General features: G+C 56.2%; 1 protein-coding gene across 1 annotated transcript; it reads right to left on the bottom strand.

The window, feature by feature from the left end:
• Window positions 1-4,200: 4,200 nt before the first annotated feature.
• Window positions 4,201-20,424, bottom strand: BSND (barttin CLCNK type accessory subunit beta). The gene is made up of 4 exons (XM_077891900.1): window positions 15,704-20,424; window positions 9,776-9,870; window positions 7,547-7,822; window positions 4,201-6,740 (listed from the first exon to the last, which is right to left on the bottom strand). Exons 1-4 carry the CDS (start codon window positions 15,878-15,880, stop codon window positions 6,326-6,328), a joined length of 963 nt encoding a protein of 320 aa, XP_077748026.1. The 5' UTR covers window positions 15,881-20,424; the 3' UTR covers window positions 4,201-6,325.
• Window positions 20,425-20,480: the final 56 nt, after the last annotated feature.

The raw sequence follows: 20,480 nt of genomic DNA, 5'->3' as shown, positions 1-20,480 counted from the left end.
GTCACCTTCCAACTGTTCCAGGTCTTAATAACCCATTTAAAAACAAAAGATTAAGTCCTTGTGTACTTTAGAATCATCTGGCTTGTTTATTCAAAATTCAGACCATCCCAGACCTCTCCGGAGGTGGCTCAAGGACACCAGGCTTTTGAAACTTCCCAGAAAAGTCTGATGCTGCAAGCCCAGCCTGATCTGTCGACTTGGAGGTGCTGATAATCCAGTGCTTGGATAGCAGCTCCAAGTCCACACTGGCTGTTGGTGTCCACACATCATACACATCCTCCTCGTCTCTGCAAGCAGTGATGATCATGATAACTGCCATCTGCTGAGGGCTCCCCAGGCACCAGACACATGCCGAGCACCCCGTATCCACCATCTCAACTGATCTTCATGATGTGCTGTTACGTGGACATTATTATTATTATTATTATTATTATTATTTTAAAGCTTTTATTTATTTATTCCTGAGACACGCAGAGAGAGAGACAGAGAGAGGGGGGCAGAGGGAGAAGCAGGCTCCTTGCAGGGAGCCCGATGTGGGACTTGATCCTGGATCCCAGGCCCATGCCCTGCGCCAAAGGCAGGTGCTCAACCGCTGAGCCACCCAGTTGACCCAGGTAGCGATTATTAACTTCATTTTACTGATAAGGAAACTGAGGACCAGAGAGGGTAAGCCTCTCAGCCAGAGTCACAGAGCTTGCCAGGTCTTGAAATCAGGCTGATGATGCCCAAGCCAGCGCTCCTCACCCCTAGGCCAGCGAGCCTTCAGAATGGGCACCTGCATCAGTTCAATTCAGGTAAATTCCTTTCTGTTTTAACACCACTACTGCCACTTGCTTTGGCTAAGTCCTGGGGACGAAACATGGTTAGCCAGAGGCCCCTGTCCTCGAAGGACCTCCTCATCTAGCCGGGGAGCCTGGCACATGCATAGCCAGTCACATAAGGAGCGCTGGGACAAGAGCAGGGTGCCCTGTTTGGGAAGGACGCCGAGGAAAGAGTGGGGTGGGGATGGGTCCCGTCCTGGGAGGGGAGAGAAGGCCAGTTCAGGCCTCAGAGTGGAATTTGAGGCAGCCCTTGAGGGATGGTAGAGAAGGGGATGAGGGGCTTCGGGCAGAGGGAACAGCCTGAGTGCAGGCGGCGTGGCGTGAAGGGTCATGTTCCCAGGCGCTGCTGCGCTGGGGGCGGCGGTGAACAAATTGGCCGTTAAGGGCAGTTGGGGCAGATCACCAAGGGCCTCAAACACCAGGGTGAGGAATCTGGCCTCATGCTGAGGGCAATAGGGAGTCATGGAAGGTGTGGGAGCAGGGGCGTGTCTGCCCTCAGCGCAAGCACAGGGAAGGGCACAGGTAGGTGGGTGCTCAAGGGAAGCCCGATGCCTGACTCAGCCCTTCTCTGGGAGGATGGCCAAATTCCTCAACTTCTCTGAGCCCATTTGCTCATCAGTAAAAGAGGGACAACACACCAACCTTGCAGGTTTTGAGGCTGAAATGAGATCAGGCGAGCAGAGCCTGGCAGGGGCATTATATGTGTGGACCCGGTGGCAGAAGGGAAAGAGCACAGGCTGCGGGGCCTTCCATTTGAATCCTAGCTCAGCCCCCCAAGGACTGCCAGCCTCTCAGGGCCAGAGGGAGAATTCAACTCAGAGCTAATAGACATAGGGCCCCTGACACCCCGCAGATGCTCAGCAGGCCTGGTCTGGCTGGCACCGGCCATCCTGCCCCCCTCCTCGCTCCTGGAACACCAGCAGTCTGGCTCCCCTTCCTCCTGCTCCCGCGGGAGGCTCCTTGTACTACGGGCCTCGGCTCCCTGCCACTTGCTCAACTTACCTGCCCCTCAACACCTGGGCCATAGACGTCTGTGCCCTTTGCAAGGAGCTTTCATGTGCACATTCTTCCTGGGGAACCCACTCCCTACTGCCAGTTTGTAAGCCGGACAGAGGAGGTCTGCTTTGTGCAGAGGAGGAAGGGGAGACCCAGAGAGGAAAGGCAGGACAGGTTGATGCCGTTCAAGCACCTGCTGTGTGTCAGAAGTGTCACATTCATTAACTCTCCTCCAAAACCCCTCCCCCATTGCATGTGTGGACACTGAGGTTCAGAAAGGGGCAGTGACTTGTCCGAAGTCACACAGCAAGGAACTGGCAGAGGCTGAGTGCAGGCCCAGATCTTTCTGACTCCAGAGTCTGGGGTTTGGAACAGACGTGTACAGCGTGGGGTTGACAGATCTGTCCCCGGGGCTGTTGTGAGGACCAGTTGGGAAAACAGGCAGGAGGGCAACTGAAACAGTGCGTAAGGACTAGAAATAGAAGTGCAATCTGGTCCGTCTCCACCAAATCACAGAGAGAACAGGGACAGAAGCCTAGGGAGGCTGCAGCGTGCCCAAGGTCAGGGCAAGCCCAAGCTCACCGCCCCCAGGACCTCCTGCCCAGGTAAGGGCAGGGACTATCCCTCCGGGGCCTCCCCACCCCAGGAGAGTGGAAACTTCCAAAGTCCCCCTGACCTGCCTGGAGGGTGAGAAGAGCAGGAATGTCTGCCATGGTACACGGCTCTGGAGCCTGGGGCTGAGGCTGGAATCCCAGGGCTTGCCACGGCCTCCAGGCCCGTCCAGCACTGCCCCCCCCACCCCACCCCCCACCCTGAGCCCTGGAGCTCGCCCGCCCCTGGGTATGTCAGCGACGAGAGGGGTCAGAGGCCCATGTTCTTAGAGGAGGCTGCAAGTAGTCGAGGCCAAGGGAACAGAGCGCCGTGGGGGGTTGCAGGTGCAACAGGCTGGCAAGGCAGATCAGAGTCTGGGGAGGTCGGAGCGGAAGGAGAGGCCCGCGGCCCCCTCGCTCTTCAAACTTTTAAAAAGCTGCAGCCCCTGGGGCGCCTGGTGGCTTAGCGGTTGAGTGTCTGCCTTCAGCTCAGGTCGTGATCCCGGGGTCCCAGGGGAGTCCCCCGCAGGGAGCCTGCTTCTCCCTCTGTCTGTGTCTCTGCCTCTCTCTCTGTGTCTCTCATGAATAAATAAATAAAATCTTAAAAAAAAAAAAAAGACGCAGACTCTTCCTTTCAAATGAAATCCGCAGCATGTTCTCCTCCCCACTCCCAGGTCACTAGGAAGCCCCAGGGGAGGACCCCCCACCCCCAAGCAGTGAGCCCTGAGGAAGTGCGGCAGCCTGGCAGCCAGGGGCCAGCCTGGCCCTCACAGCTCAGCCTTGTCCTGTTGGACACGAACAATTCCACAGAACATTGGCATGAGGCAGGGCCCCTCCGTGACCATGATGGGCAAAGGCAAATCAAGGCCACCCAGGAACCGTGGCTGAGCTCAGGGGAGCATGAATACCATGCAAGCCTCAACAATGCTCACACCTTCCCCCGGCTGGGCTGTGACTGCTGCCCCTTTGCCAACCTCCTTCTAGTTCAGATTGACTAATCATGGAGTTAGCCCTGCTTCCCCACAGTAGCTGGTGTGGAACAGGGCCCTGCTTCCCTGATCCGCCCTCAAAGCCCCTAACTCTCAACAAGCCCTTTCTCAGGCCTCTGAGACATGGTTCCCATGGCTCCGTCCCCCTCACTGCCGTGAAGAACAAACCCAACTATTCACCAGGGCTGAGCTCCCAGCTGCCCTGTCCTGCAGGGCACGGGCACATGGATTCCCAATACCCCCACCACTGACTCTGCAGAAGTCAAAGGCAGGGACCCATCACCTCCTTTTTGCACACGAAGAAAGTGAGGGCCACCGAGGCCACCAGACTTGCCCGAGTTCACAGGGTAGGGGGTTAGGGGGAATGTATAATGTATAATCCAAATGGGATGACTCTGATCGCAAGTGGGTGCACCAACAGTATAAAGTAACTGGGCAGGGGCAGCGGGCAGAAACCGGGACTGTCCAGGGCAGACCAGGCCTACGGGCTCCCTTTCAGGCAGCAGGATGTGGAGCTGGGACTGGCAAAGCCAGAGTCTCGCCCTCTCTCTCTCTGCTGCCCCAAGCCCTCACCCTGCGCCCTGTGCCAACCCCTAGGACGGGGTTAGCCTCCACTGGGGCTCTGGGTGCTCTGGGGTATTTGTGATTCAGGGGTGCAGCTGTCGCACACGGCCTTGCCCCTGTGCTTGGTGGTCCCTTTCCAGAGGGTGCCCCCAGTGCCTGCCCGACAGGATGGCTTATCTACCCTGCCCAGAGGGGGATTAGGTGGTTTCACATAAAAGAATTCATAGGTGAAAGTGACCCTTTTACACACTGAAAACTTTATTTTAGCTGTTTGCCCAGACAACCCTTCTGATGCAGGTCACCTGCTCCCTCCCTCACTTCGTAAGCAGGGCACACTGCCCCTCACTGTGTCCCCAGTCTCGGGGCTACTAGAAGAGCACATTACAGCAGGGGGATGCATCCACTGGCACCCCTCACCATAAAGGCTCTCCTCCTCGAGGTAGTAATGACCCAGAATGAAAGAGGAGTGTGTTTCCAGGGGTGTGCACTTTTTTTTTTTTTTTTTTGATTTTTACTTATTTTTTTTACTGGGCAGGGAGGTGGAGAGTCTTAAGCAGACTCTGCGCTGAGCAGGGAGCCTGACTCGGGCTTGATCTCACAAGCCTGGGACCAGGGCTTGAGCTGAAACCAAGAGTTGGAGGCCCAACCCACAGCGCCATCTAGGCGCCCCAGGGGCAAGCACTTTGGACTCAGCCCTGGGGGCCTCTCCTTCCCTCAGCTGAGATCCCCAACTCCAAGCCAGAGGCCAAGCCTAGATGAAGGTCTCCTCCGCCCAGCGGCCCAGGGTGCAAGTTCTGAGCGTGCGGACCTGGCGTGAAGGGGTACCACGGCCCCTCTCTCTGAAGCTGCCGCTGTCCGTGCTGGGGCACGCAGGCACTTTGCAGAGATGAGCCTGTTAAAGGCCTTACACTGTGTGCCTACAGTACAGTGGTATCTCCGGGGGCTGCTCAGGGAGCCTGAGCTATTTGTCCCTGCATTCAATGGACCAGAGATGGTTGTGTGGTTGTCACTCCACCACCTCTGGGCTCTGCTGGCCATTTTTAACTTCTCTGCTCCCACCTTGGCTTGTACTCTGCCTCTGTTCCTAACTCACAAGGCACCAAGCTCAGTAGACTGTAAGCTCTTGGAGGACAAGAATCTTACCAGTTCACGTCCGTCTCCCCCTAAAAATCCTGGCATTGTGTTTGGCACACAGTGGATGCTCAGTAAATGCCACCCGAATCAAATCGAATCAAGCCAGGAGGCTTCATTTCACCCACCATCCCGAGCCAATGCAGATGTATTCTGCAGGGAAGGGGGTTTCTTTGGGGACTTTCTGCCTGCCTTTGTGACTCATATGGTGTGCCATTTGGAGGTTTGCATACCAGAGATGGGGGGGAGGGAAGCGGGGAGAGCGAAGGGCCTGGGAATCTAAGACTTAGGGCATGGGTGTCTGCAAAAGGCTCATCTGCAAAAGGCTCTGGTCGGCTTTGTAAACCTTCAGTGGGCATTGATCTGAGCACAGGAGATACTGAGGCGAGTAGAGCAAAGACGCTAGCCTTGAGCAGTTGTCATGCTCCAGCAACAAACGTACAAGGCCCAAAGATGGCATAGAGGAGCCAGAAAGAACGTATTCAGAGAAGCGGTAAGTGGTAACAGTGGGAAAAGCTTTCAGAGGAGGGACATCTGTGCCAGGGTTTGAAGGATGAGTGTGAATTTGCCAGACAAGGAAGCACAGGGCCTACTGGTGGAGGGGACAGCTTAGGATGGTCTTGGGGTGGGGGTGGGGGAGTGGGCTGGGAATTGGAGCAACAGAGGTTGAGGCATGGGATGAAGGGGGAGAAAGCTGGGAAGTCACCAGAGGTGAGTCAGGGAAGGTTTGGATCTGGGGCAATGGAAACCACAGGAGGGAGTGGGCAGGATGAACGTGGTTAGCTCTGAGGGAAGATGGATCACTCCAGCTACCTAGGGGTGGGGCGGGGGGGAGCATGGGGGGTCGGCTACAAGACTCGACAGAACGGGAGCCCTAAGAGGCCCTCACAGAGGATCAGGGCCTCAGGGGTAGCACCAAGGAGGGTCTGTTCAGAATCCAGCTTTGTGGGGAGGCAGAAACAGCTCTTGAGGGCCCCAGCGGCTGCAAATCTCAATGAATCATATTTTACCTGCAAAGCTTCACCAAAGACAATTAATAGTTGAAGAGCAATGGTCCATGGACAGCAAGCATCCCCTCCCGCGCACTTCTTTGAGCATTCAAAATGCCCTCAGGTCCACTTACTCCTATGAACCTCCACATAAGCCCATTTGGCAGACAGGGACATTAAGGCCCTGTGAGGTCACATGGGGATTAGCAGTGGTGTCGGGCTAGAACCCAAGGAATGGTTCCATCTCAGCCCTGGGCGTCGGGCTCAAAGCCCAGTTCCTTGTCCGGGAGGGGGTCACCAGGGCTGTCCGGCAGCCCATAGTACAAGTCTTCCTCTTCCTGCTCTGGCTCCTCTGCTCCTGTGTCTGAAACCTTCTCTTCCTCCTCCTTTGTCCTCTGGGACTGCTGCCGACAGCTGGACAGGGCCGTATCCTGCCGCTGCCCCTCTGGAGGTGCATCTTCTGGTGTGGGAGCGTCAATCAGGGCAAAGTCATGGAAGCGGTCCAGCTGGCACCTGCAGGCCCAGGGCTCCCGAGGCGGGGGATGGGGCCCCTCCCCCTCAGGTGGAGAGGGGTTGGGGCTGCCGCCCTCACTGGAGTCCATGTCTAGATCATCTCGGAAGGAAGCCAACGGTGCAGGGCCCTGGGGACAGGCCTGGAGGCTGCAGGAGCAAAGGCCCAGAGAGCAAGGGTAGCCCTGAGTCAGACTGCCTGGGTCCAAATTCCAGCTACTAGCTGCAATGCCCAGTGTAGGTGAGTTTACCTGTCTGGGCCTCAGTTTCCTCCTCTACAAAATAGGGGGAAATAATCACACTCACTCCTATGGTTGTCCCTGAGGGTTACAGCATATAGCATGTGCAAAGCACCTTGCACAATACCTGGCACATAGTAGGTACTTAAGAACTGGGATTATGTTATTATCCAAACCAGATGCTTCTCCTGCCTCCCTGACCACCCAGGGGTCTCCTGTGGGCCTTCAGCCCCCTCCACACAAGGTACCACCTTCTGTTCCCTCGTCTGCCTCTCCCCAAGTGGCTCCTGTGGGTGGGGCCCTCGAGGTCCGGCAGGGAGTAGGTGCCCCGCAGTGTTGGTGGGATGAGTGAACAAACGGAAGAATGAGAAACCTAGTTCACAGAGCACATCAGCAGCAGAGTCCAGATTTGAACCCACCCAGTTCTCACAACAGCCCTCAGAGGCAGGAGTGATGATAGTGATGATTATTATTCCCACGTGGGGAAACTGAGGCTCAGGAGGATAAGAAACTTGCCAAGGCTACACAGCAGAGGAGCTGGGATTCGAACCCAGGCCTGGCAGGCTAAGCCAGGCTCATGTGTCAGCAATCCCTGCTGCCTCTCAGGGTGTCCCCACCCCCTTGCCCTCGCCACTCCCGAATGTCCCAGCCAGTCCCCAGTGGCCCAGGGCCCCTCCGGCTTCACGCTGGAGCTGGTACAGCACTCTGTGTACTCACCCAGGCCTGCTCGGAGTGGGCTGGCTTCCGCCCTCATCCTCATCCGAGCCCCTGTGGATGACCACGGTGGCCTCCATCCAGGCCTGAGCATCACGAGGGCCACCTTCTCCTCCATCACCGGCTCCCGGCTGCGGCTGCGGCTGTCCTGGCCCCGACGCCAGCAGGGGGCGAGGGTCCTCATGGTAGCCCATGACCTTCATCTGGATGTGGCTGAAGTCGGGCAGGCTCTGGTCGTAGGCGGCTTCCTCCCACAGCCTGACGTATGGGGGCTCGGGGCTGGGTGGGGCGCGGCAGGGAGCAGAGAAAGAACAGGCCGGTGGGCAAGTCCACTCAGCAGACCTCACAAGAGGACACCTGGGTGTCGTCTCCCCGCCCTCCTGCTCTGGGCATCGGTCTCCCCTGATCTCAAGCCCTTGGGGGATGTAACTGTACCCAGTTCATGGACAGGGAGACTGAGGCCCAGCAAGGAGTGGCTGAGCTCGGGCTCTTAGACCAGTGCTCCTCCCACTCCACAGCTCCCGAGATAATCCCAAGAGAGCACCCGCAGAACATGGGCAGGTTCTCATGGACGCAGAGTGTGCTGCGTTTCAGACGGTGAGCCAAGGCCTGTGCTCACCACTGCATTTGTTCTGCACACCCCTGTGAAGCAGAGTGATCGTCCCGTGCTGTTTTGGGGGAGGACACAGCAGCAGCGACAGCCCAAATATTGAGTGCTCCTTGCCTGACAGGTTGTCAGGTAGCTCACGTAATCCCTGTCCCACCCGGGGAACCGGGGAGCGTGGAGACTTCGGCGGGCTTGCCCACAGTGCCTCCCACACCAGGTGACACTGCTGGGGCTCCAGCCATCATCCCCTTCTTTATGCTCTCCACAGCCCCTCCGCAAAGTGAGGTGCGGGGACTAGATCCCCTGCCCAAGATCACACAGGAGGAGCCCAGAACTCGGCTCTGTGCAGTGGCTCTTCCTGTGTGACCAGTCCTAGGCCCACCCAGGGTCTAGCCACCTCGTTCCCCTGCGGAGGTCACTCTGTTGTGCCAGGAAGAGAAAGTATCATCACTGCCTCCTTCCCCAAGCGAAGGAGAGTGTTCCAGAACCCTGGCCATAGACCCTGGACCTGCAGCCCCATCTTTAAGCACAGAGTCACAGCCTCCAGGGGTGGGGAGGGCGGCTGGTCCCACCCCCTCTCCAGGGCTGGAGTACTTGCTGCCGTGTGCTGGGGAGCCACGCAGGTCTGGTCTGGTCCATCACTGACTCCCTATGAGGTTTGAAGCCTGTGTGATTATACTTCTTTTGTTTTTTGTTTGTTTGCTTGCTTGCTTTGGCGGGGGCGGGGGGGTTGAGAGGGAGAAAGAGAGATGGGGAGGAGGAGACGGAGAGGGAGAGAGAGACTCCCAAGAAGGCTCCATGCCCAGAGCAGAGCTGGACTCGGGGTTTGATCTCATGATCCTGAGATCATGACCTGAGCTGAAATCAAGAGTCGGACACTTAACCGGCTGCACCACCCGAGTGTCCCTGTAATTATACTTCTTGAACCTCAGTTTCCTCCTCGGTATAAAGGGCCTGACACCCCCACTTCACACGGTTCCCGTGAGGACTAAAGGAAGTGATGGGAGCAAACTGGCTGATTTGATCTCTGGTTGACAGGTAGCACGTCTCACTAGTGATGACACCCTTGGAGACGGCCCAGCATGCACCACGATCTGGTCTTGGTGCTGTTTTTATATAGGGCTGTCCCTCAGCCCTCCCTGAAGCCCTAGGGGAAAGGTACGATTACTACCTGTATTTTACAACTGGGACAAAGACAGGTAAGTCACCTTCTCCCAATCCCACAGCCTATAGGTGTGCCCCAGGACTGTGCTTGGCCATCAACACGCCCCTTGTTTGCCATACAGAGTCGCAGTCACAGCTGTTTGGCATTTAGAGCCACACCTGTTTTTGTTCTGGTATGCCACCAATTCCCTCTAAAACGGGACAAAATCCTTGAGCCTCGGTTCCCTCAGCTGTAAAACAGGAAGAATAATGCCTACCTTGTAGAATCAAGAGTTCAAAAACAATCCCTGGTTTCTAACGGCACGCTCTCAGGACGTGGGGAGGGAAAGCAGGAGCCTGCAGCAAGCGGAAGAGGCACCAACCAGCCCTCTCACCCCCCTCCATCACTGTCCTCTGTAAGAGGATACTGGCCTGAGGGGCTCCCCCCACAGCCCCCCTGCCGCGGAGGGCCTGGCACCTACCTCTTCATCTCCGCAGCGAGCCCATTCTCCAGGAGTCCCAGTGCCTTTGGGGACAGGATGCCTTGGAAGTCCGAGTCAGCGGGTATGAAGGTGATCTGCAGGGCAAAGGAAAGAAGGCTTCTCTGTGGCTCCCACACCCATCCTGGCCAGGAGGGCTCCCTGCGGGACAGCAGAGGGCCCTGCTCGGGGCCCAGCTGCAGCGAGTGATTGGATCTCTGGGCTCTTGCTCCCACCTGGCTCTTCATTCACCCAGAAGACATTTATTGAGCACCAGCTGTGTGCCAGGCAGTCTTCCAGGCACGAGGGGGCAGCAATGAGCAAACGAGAGCCCTGGAGGAAGTGGTATCTTGTTATTTCCCAGGGTCCAAGTCCAGGGCCCCGAATGCACCTGGCACAGAGTAGGTGCTTCATCCTTATCTGATGAGTGAGTGGGAAGCGAATCGTTGCCACGTATTTCTTGGCACAGAGGCTGTGGTGGGGGCCAGAGAAGTGAGTGACTGAAGTTGCACCCATCAGTCCCTGTAGTGGAACTCTCAGGGATCAAGAGGTCTCTGCAAGTGCAGCACATGGGGTGGGCACTGGGTGGCAGAGGGGAGGCAGGTCATAAAGGAGGTGGTGGGATGAGACAGAAGGAGCCCTGCTTTTGGGGTCCGGGAGACTGGGGAAGATTCCTTTCTTGGGCAGGTCATCACTCCTCTCAGAGCCTCTATGTACCTCTCTGTAAAATGGGCTAGCCTCAAAGAGATCTTTGCAGCATTTGTTCACAACAGGCAAAAAGTGGAAAGAACCCAAGTGTCCAACAACAGACGAACAGATAAACAAAACGTGGTACATACGTACAATGGATCATTACCCGGCCTTAGAAAGGAGTGAAGCTCTGACATCTGCTACAACACGAATGAGCCTTGAAGAAATAAGCCAAGAACAAAAGGACAGATTCTGCAGGAGTCCACTTACATGAGGTACCCACACTAGTCAAATCCATGCAGAGAGCAGAACGGTGGCTGACACAAGACCGGAGGGAAGGGGGTGGGGAGGTATCGTTTGATGGCCATAAAGTTTCAGTTTGGCAAGAGGAAAAAATTTTTGGAGACTGGTTGCACAATAATGTGCATTTAATTAATACTCCTGAACTGCAGGGGCACCCTGCTGGCTCAGCTGCTGGAGGATGTGACTCTTGATCTGGGGGTTGTGGGTTTGAGCCCCACATTGGGTGTAGAGATTACTATAAAATAAAATATATATTTTTTTAAAAAAACACTACTGAACTGTACACTTAAAATGGTTAAAACAGTAAATTTTATGGGCATATTTTACCATAATTTTTTAGATGGGGCTAACGATACCTGTCTCCTGGGGTTGCTGTGAGGATCCCATGAGATATCGTATGAGGAAGCCTCCAGCAGAATTCTGGGCACAGAGTAGCTGCTCAGTAAACCATAGTTCAATGCTTCTGAAGATGAAGTTATCTGACCTCTCTGACTCTTGCTCTCAACTGAAAATTTGTTCAACAAATATTTGACAAGAGCGCACTGTGTTACACCAGGGTCATAAATAGCAGCCCCTTGTATCTCTTCTACAGAACATGATGAGCCAAAGACACTTGTCTGCACCAGAAAGTCTCCATCCTGCTGGGGAGAAGGGAATGATGGATGGAGGGAATCTTAGAACTCCTATGAGGAGTAAGCTTCCCTGAAATGCCTAGGAATAAGGCAGAGGTCTTGGTATCTTCCATACCCACCAAGCATGCTCTGCCCTTGCCAGCTGGCTCTGTACTTCTTAGAAGCTGCCCCTTAGTCTGCCTCATTACCTCATGGCCCAGTCACCACCGCCTCCTCTTCCTCCTCCTCACCACCACCACCATCATCATCATTATCATTATCACTATGCCCACAACCACCACCACCACCATCACCACCACCCCATCACCATTATCACCATTACTACAACCATCATCATCATCACCACCACTACTACCGTCATCATCTCCATCAACATTATCACCATGTCATTCCCATCACTATCACCATCATCGCCACCACCACCATCATCATATCATCACCACCACTACCACTACCATCACCTCCATCAACATCATCATCATATCATCATCACCATCACCACCACCAACACCATTGCCATTAACACCATTACAACAACCATCACCATCATCACCACCACTACCACCATATCATCTCCACCAACATCATCACATCATTACCATCACTGTCACCATCATCACCTCCATCAACATTATCATCATATCATCATCACCACCACCACCATCTCTATCATCACCACTATCATCATGGCTATTACCATCGTCCTCATCACAAGAGAGCATCACTATTATCACCACAGTGAAAAGCCTGAGGGAGAAGGAAAGGCTGGAGCATGTTGGAACACAAGTCCTTTTAAAGAGAGGGGGACAGATAGAGTTGAAACTGGTGAGGCGGCACCAGACTTGAAGACCCCAGAACATCAGACTAAGAGGTTCAGTCTTTATCCAGAAGCATGGGAGCCCTGGAGGAGTGCTCAGCAGGAAAGTACACAGGCAGATTCATGTTTAGGCAGAGCACTGAGCTGACCCGAAAGGGAGGGAGCAGAGGGAGCAGAGGGAGCGAGGGTTACCCATGGAGAAGAGGATCCATCAACCGCCAATCAGGGGCCTGGCTCTGGACTCCAGTGGAGTAGGTGGGAGAGGGGACTGGGGGAACTGTGGGCAGAAACAGAAGCCAGACAGGGAGAGGCCCTGCTTCCTTCCCTTCTCCCAGCAACCCCGCCCTGTCCCAGCCAATGGGCATAACATCCCTGACAGTCTCATATCTCAGATTTGCCTCAATTTCTCCTTCTGTAAATCCTGAGGTCCAGCTCACCCCCTTGCCCGACCAAGTCTACTGCAGAAGTTCAAAGAGATAAGCTCAGTAGAAGAGCCAGGGCCACATCTAGCCATGGCAGGCATTGCACGTGTGATGAATGAGAAATGTCTTCTCAGTTTCTACGGTCTTGGGTTCAAATGCTGCCTGAGTCCAGGGGCCCATCATCTCTCACCCGGCCCAGTGAAGGAGCCTCCGCCACTGGCCTGGTTGCCCCCAATCCTTCCTCCTCTCTGATGTCAGCCTGACAACTTTCCTGAACTGCAAAGCTGATTGTGTCCATCTTTGGTCTCATCAACTAAAGGGTAAGGTCCAAATTCCTTAGGATGGCACCCCAGGCCCTGTGGAGCTGGGCCCACTGTGTCTCTACCTTCCCTCCAACCTCCACCTGCAGCAGCACGCTGACCTACTCTTGTTGCTCCCTTCACTTGTGCCTTTGATCGTGCTGTTCCTTCTTCCTGGAAAATCTTTCCCCATCTTCTCTGCCTGGTGAACTTCTACGTAATCTACAAAAGCCCTCATCTTGTGAAGATGGAAGCCCACTCCCTCCCCATCAGGCAGAAAATTGTCTCCCCGACAAGATCCTAGCCCCTCAAAGACAGAGGCAGCTTAGTTCATGCTACTCTTATATCCTAATGGGCTGATTCCATTCCCTTATACTTATATTTCTTTCAATCCAGAAAATTCCCATTTGTGAGACACTGAGAGACAGGGGAGGACAGCGCTAGCATTTGCTGAGAGCTCCAGGGGGCCAGGCATGAGCGAGCAGAGCAGACATGAGGGATGGGATCCCCACCCCCCACCCCAACCACTCCTCCCTGGTCCATAACACACTTTCTTCCTTTCCTTGGTGCGCTGGCTCCAAAGCCTCCGTCTCTGAAACACACGCCACACGTACCTGCACCAGCGCTTGCACCCCTGCACACACACACACCGACACCCGCCCAATGCCACAAACACCAGTCCTAAGGACAGAGTGTAATCTGGTCCCCCCATACCAGACCCTACTGGTCCCCACATGGGGCCGTGCAAGGCTCCAGGACATGGGGGGTGGCCTCTGCCAAGGTCACAGAAGAGGGGCAGTGGGGGACACGAAAGCGTTCACTGTCTCCACCCTGCCCTGCTGCCTCCACAGCACCTGAACACGTGAATCTATCAACAGTTACTCATTAATGCCCAGTAAGATTCCCTCTCCCCTCTCTCCCTCCCCCGCCACTGCCACCCGGTCCCTCTGCCCACCCCCACCCCCCAGATCCACCTCTGGCAAAGGGGGAGAGGCAGGAAGGACCTTGCCCTCCACACCCCTGCGGTCCCCTGGCCAGGCCCCACCATCCAGCCTCCTCACTGGGAGGATGACAACAGAGGTGGGGTGACGTGGGTGGCTTGGGCCCCAGGGACCTCTTCCCCCGGTGACCTGTACTCAGGGCATTGCACAGACAGAGGCTAGTTGACTGTAAACTGCTGGGTAAATGGCTACAAACCAGTCCAGACCGCCCAGGCACCAAACACACTGACAGCAGGGGCTGGTGCACAGAGGGGGTGGGGGTGCTGAGGGAGAGCCAGGCCCAGGGCCTGCCCCCCTAGCTCCCTGCCTACTCCCCTGAACACCCCCAGCACAGCTACCCAGGTGGGAGAGAGGAGGGGGCTGCAGGCCGTGGGGGCTGCCCTACATGGCAGGACCTGCAGGGCCCTCAGATGCACTCCCTCTCACCCCTCCTTCCTGACACACACTTTGTACGAATGAAGAAACAGGCTCAGAGAAGGAAGGGGCTTGACCAAAGTCTCCCAGGCCGTTAGAGACAGAGCCCAAGTTATGATCCATGGCTCCAGGGCACCTGGGTGGCTCAGTGGTTGAGCACCTGCCTTTGGCTCAGGTCGTGATCCCAGGGTCCTAGGATCAAGCCCCGCACTGGGTTCCCCGCAGGGAGCCTGCTTCTCCCTCTGCCTATGTCTCTGCCTCTGTCTGTGTCTCTCATGAATAAATGCATAAAATCTTAAAAAGAAGAAAGAAAGAAAGAAAGAAAGAAAGAAAGAAAGAAAGAAAGAAAGAAAGAAAGAAAGAAAACAAAGAAAAAAGAAAGAATCCATAGCTTCTCTCTTCATCTCCCTGGGTCCGTTGGACAGCTGTGTGACCTTGGAAAAGTCTCCCATCCTCTCTGGGCCCTGAAAAATTACAATTCCTGACATGATCCATCATTGTTGGGAGGATCAGTAACAAGGAGATTGGAAGCCCTTCTAAATACCACACCCCACCATTCATAAAACATTCCTACATCCCATCTCTTCTCTGTTCCTCATAATAACTCTGGGAGGCTGGGGGAAATAGGAGCTTGGGCCCACTTTACAGATGAATGAAACCAAGGTTCAAAAAGACGAAGGTCACACAGAGGGTTTGAGACTTAGAGCTGGAACTAGAACACAGGATCCCAAACCAGTGCTCTTCTTACCACTGAGTCATTCACAAGGATAGGAGCACATTCAATGGAAGAAAATGGCACTGCCCACCCCCGTACCCCCCCAACGCAGGCATGGTTCCAGCTGACCCACCCCGGAACTCTTGGCAGTGCGGGGACACAGGGGCCACCCTCCGAGGGGGAAGGCTTGCCCTTTAAGTCACATGCAGCTGAGCCACGACCTCAACTCTGACACTTAGGAACTGTGGGAGCCTGGTGCTTCTCCACTCTACAATGAACTACAGATGGTGCCAGAAAGCTCTGGGTGAGGATGAGCTACACCATGAAGCAGGAGGGTCTCCGCTGTGGTTTCAAGCACGTGATCGTAGGGTGGGTTTCACTGTCTCCCTCGTGGTTTGGGGCTCTAGATCCAGGGGCCTTCTGACCAGTCCTTATGATGAAGGACGGAGGGAGGGAGGGAAGGAGGGATGGAGGGAGGGATGATGGAAGGAAGGAGGGATGGGTGCTCGGGAAGGAAAAAGGGTAGAACAGGGGAGGACGACAAGACAGTGAAAGACGGAGGACGACACCCAGAACCCAGGCACAGCCCCATCCCTCCGGGCCCGGGCCGCGGCCCACCCGAGGCCACGGCCGCCTACCTTGGGGTAGCACTGGCACATGCTCCAGACGACGCCCCCGATCACCATGACGCAGCCCATGGCGTAGAAGGTGCCGTAGACCTGGGGCCGGTCGTGGCTCATGAGGAACGTGCCGAGGGCCAGCAGGAAGAGCCCCAGCACGATGAAGCCGATGCGGAAGGTCTTCTCGTCAGCCATGGCTGCCCGGCCAGGCCCCGGCTGGGGTGACACGGCACGGGCTGGCGCAGAGGAGGGGACGCTCGGGGATGGCTGCGGCGGGGCGGCGGCTCCGGGCCGGCTGCAGGGGGCGGACCACGCACCGGGCCAGGAGCTACGCTTCGATGGCCCCGGGCCACCCGCCCACCTTCGCTCCCTCTCACCTTCCCTGGGGCGGCCAGAGCCTGTGTGCGTGCGTGTGCGTGTGTGTGTGTGTGTGTGTGTGAACCTGAAGGAGGGGAAACATGAGGGAGGGAGAGGGGGAGGATTCAGGGCTGGGCCCCGGCCAGGGCTTTGACATCACCTCATTTGCCTGCGTGGGGCTGCGCTGGGCTGGGCAGGTGGCCCCACGCCGGCTGGGCCGGCCGGGAAGCAGGACGCCACAGCACAGCCCGAAGAGCCTAGAAGCCGCGGGAAGATTCCGGGAGCCCCCGGGGCCGGCGAAGCTTTAGGCTCCTGAAGAACCCTGGACTCTTCAAGGTCATGGGGTTCAGGAATAACAGCTCATTTTACCGGACGGCGGGGCTGCACGCCTGACGCTGCTCCAAACGTGTTACCGCTGTTAACTCAATTAAGGGAACCCCGCGAGGCAACTACTACTATGTCCACTTCACGAGTGAGGACAGAGGGGGTACATCACCCAAGGTCACACAGCTAGAAATAGCAGAGCAGCTGGAATTTGAACCCCGACGCTGTGCACCCGGCCACCATGTGATACTGCCTCACTGTACGTGACGGTCAGAGTGTGGGCTCTGGGGGCCAGGGCGTGGGTTCTGGTTCCTCTGCCCAGGGACAGTGAACTCATGATTACATGACCCCTCTGTGCCTCAGTTTCCCTCCCCTGTACAACGGGGTGAGAACCGCACCTCCCAGGACCAGCGCGGTCTCCAGGCCTGGCCTCCCTGGGATCCTCTTTCCTTTCTCATACCCTGCGCTCCCCCAGACCTGCTCCAGTGAGCTGCCCCCCTAGAAACGCTGTGTGCGTTAGTGCCCCTGGAGGGCGTGAGTGACTGACAGCAAGTCCCTGGGCTCCTCACCCGGGAAGACGCCTTCACCCTCAGATTGGCATTCTGATGTTGGAGTTTCAGTCCTGGGGACGGGCTGATGGGAAAAATCAGATCCCTTTCTGAGATATTATAGGAAAAGGAAAGCCATGGGGATCTCTAAAAGAAGATACTTTTATAGGTTTTATAGGGTTAAGTCACCACGGGGAGATACAAGGCCAAGTCAACTGGCGTCCTGACTGATAGGTTTGGGGAGGCTTCTGTGTGTGGCCACGGCCTTCTCCCTCCTTCCCAGCACCGGCTGTGCTGGTTCTGGGCACCACACCTGTGCTCACACCCTCTGCCTGGTGTTCCTGACCATAAACATTTATTCCAGCAGCAGCGGTTTCTCCTTCACCAGCTCTCCCATCCAGGTGGGCCACACTCCAAGTTGGTGGGGTCAGGGTGTGGAGGAGAGGGTGGAGGGAGTGATCCCCGTAATAGCTCAGGAGACCCTCACAGCGAGAGGTGGCTAAGGGCTCACATCCAGGTTTGGTTCCCCAGGTGAACTGGGCTGGAGACTCGTCACCTGTGCGTGGAGGGTGGTATCAGGTCGCCTCCTAGGTGACCACGCGGGGAAGTGACCTAAGGAAGGAACACCTGATGGGGTCTGGTTATCAACATGGCTGGACCGTCCAGGGCGTCAGGGTCATCATCACCTGGAAGAGGGCTCGGGGGATGCAAGCGCCAGGCGGCCCGCCCAGGAAGGGAGGCGAGGCCGGGAGGGGTCCAGGTGGGGCGGGCCTGTGGGAGCCCCGCGCGTCCCCTGGTGGCCGCCGTGGCACGCGCTCTGCCGCCGCTCACCCCGCGGTTCTAGCAGGCGACTCCGCCCCTCTGCCCGGGTCATCGTGCCCATTTCACAGGCGAGGAAACTGAGCCTGGGGAGTGGCAGGGACTGGCTAATACCCTCCCAAACCGAGTCGGCGGCTAAACGGGGACCTATGCAGCCCCAACGCCAGTGTGGATCATGGATCTGGCCCTTCGCCCTTCCAGAGCGGCCTCCCAGTCACCCAAGCATTTTCCCCTGCTCCCCACCTTTTATTTCCTCTCCACGACCCAACCTTCATTCCCCTTTTTCTCCCCTCTTAAAAAAAAAAGGAGTGACAACGAGTAAGAATAAGAAACTCTGGGACAAGCAGGTGCTGGGTGGACCAGGTCTGGTGTCATCTCTTCCCTAGAGCCCAGGCCTTTGCCTTCCAGCCAAGGGGGTGGGGGTCGGGGTGGGGGAGTAGGGGGGTGACGGTGGGAGGAGCGGGTCAGGGCTCTAGTCTCTCAGATTGGTACAGGATCCTCGAAAGATCCTCAGAGGCAGGGAGAGGAAAGATCGCACCCATTAGACAGATGCAGAAGCTGAGGCTGATGGAGGCAAGGTGAGCTACCCAAGGTCGCAAAACCTGTAAATAGCAGAGCCCAGAATTCAAGCCAGGTCCCCAGCCAGGCTCTTGCTGAGCACCAACTGCATGCAGGGCCACCTGAAGGGTGAGGCACTCTGATAAATATGGGGTTTCAAAGTGTGTTGGCACTTGGTGCTACTTTCCGAGGCACAGTAAGGTAAAGGCTCTGAGACGTGGGTGAGGTCCGGCACGTGCACAAAGCGGAAAGAGGGATAGACTGGAGGTGGGGGAGTGGGTAAGGAGGTGAGAGGAACGAAGGGATAGGTTCATAGAAGGGATCTTGAAAGGTTGTTTGGAGCTCTGTCAGGGCAAGGAAAGCAGTTCAGAGAGCGACAGCAAGTGCAAAGGCCCAGGAGTGAGTAAGCACTGACTCGTGGCTGGAGCTAAAACTCTAAATGCCATGCACACCCTCGCCCCTACACTGCCCTGCCCTCAGACCTGGCCCTCCTGTGTGAACTCCATCCTTCCGGCGTAGTTCAGGCCATCACCTGGGATCCCAGCCAGCATCCTTACTGCCTCTTCACACCCTCTACCTCTAAGATGTAAGAATCCAGTCACTTCTCACCCCCAACTACTGCCCATCCCTCTGGTCCCAGCCCCATCCTCTCTGTCTCCCTGACGGTCTCCGCTTCGACCCCTGCCCCCTGAAGTCTCTTTTCAACCCAAATGTTAGGTGAGACTATGTCACTGCTCTGCTCAGGACCCTGGAAGGACACCCTGTTTTATCAGAGTGAAAGCCAGGGGCCTCAAAACAGCCTACCAGGCCCTAGGTAATTTGCCCTTGCCGCCCACCCCAGCTCCCCTCTCATCCTACTCCAGCCCTCTGGCTCCGGGCTCTTCTCAGAACACAAGGCACCCCGCGGCCTTTGCACCTGCTGTTCCTTCTGCTTGGGAGACTCTTCCTTCAGATATTTGCCTGCCCCCCCCCCACCTCCTTTAGGCTGTTGTTGTGGAATGTTCTCTTCAGGCTGAGGAGTCCCTGCTGTGACTCCTAGAACAGCAGCACACCCTCCCCACCAGTGTTCACTGCCCTTTCCCGAGTGACTTTTCTCCGTAGTGTGTGTCCCCACCTATTGTGCTACATACATTAATTATCTATCTCGTCCCTTGTCTGTCTGCTACTGCTGCAGGCTGTGGACTTTGTTTTGTTCATGGTCGTAAGCCCAGGGGCTAGGATGAGTACGCTCCTGATTGATGTTGGGGAGGGGAAGGGTGGATAGAACTTCCAGAAGAGAGGGAGGCCAGAGAGGGAAGCACAGGCAGGCTTGCAAGAAACCACTGGCTCTGACTTCATTCTCTGTGATTTTACGTCTCTGAGGCTCAGTTTCCTGGTCTGTTAAGTGGGAACACCACCTGTAGCAGAGCAGCCACAACGATGTGAAACAGTGGCAGATGCCTGCCCCTCGCCCCAGCATACAGGAGGCCCTCAAGGAATGCCACCCTTATGCAGCTGACTGAGCCCCAGGACTTTGAATCCCTGCTTGCTGTGTGACCGGGGGAGGGCTACTTAACCTCTCTGAGCTGCCTTTCTCATCTGTGAATGGGGTGAGGTGGAAATGCAGGATGCAGAACGTAACCGGGCAGAGAACAGACATCTGTGCCACATCAGGAAAGTAAGGCAAGGTAACGAGCTCCCTGTCACAGGGGGTATGGGAGCAGAGGCCCAATCTACACTAGGTGGAAAGGGGTTACTAACAAAATCTGGCAATCCCTGAGCACGAACAGACACCTGCCATTGGGCTAAGATATGCATTGAGGATTTGAGGCATTAGTACTGTGCCTACAGGGTCACGGTGAGCTCACAAAGCCAGCTGCTCTCTCCTCGTGTGTCCCTCACAACCCAGCTCCTCGGCCGGGGCTGCAGCCTGTCACTCCTGATTCCCATCCTATACCCGAGGAAGCCGCGGCAGAGAGGCAAAGCCACTTGCTCAAGGTCACTCGGCTGATAGTCGTGGAACCCATGTCCAGGTGATCTGAATTCAGAGCCCACATTCCTCTGATCATAGACTCAGGGAGTGACCTCGGGCCAGTCCTGCCCCACCCCCGTCATCTCATCTGTACGACAGTCTCCGGGGCTGACAACCGGCACAATGGGCAGCTGTCTGAGTGCCCTGTCCTGGACACCCCGGCTCACCTCAGGACTGC

Source organism: Canis aureus, chromosome 3 (assembly GCF_053574225.1).
Source record: "Canis aureus isolate CA01 chromosome 3, VMU_Caureus_v.1.0, whole genome shotgun sequence".
Taxonomy (NCBI): Eukaryota; Metazoa; Chordata; class Mammalia; order Carnivora; family Canidae; genus Canis; species Canis aureus.
This window is presented reverse-complemented; position numbering and strand designations above follow the sequence as displayed.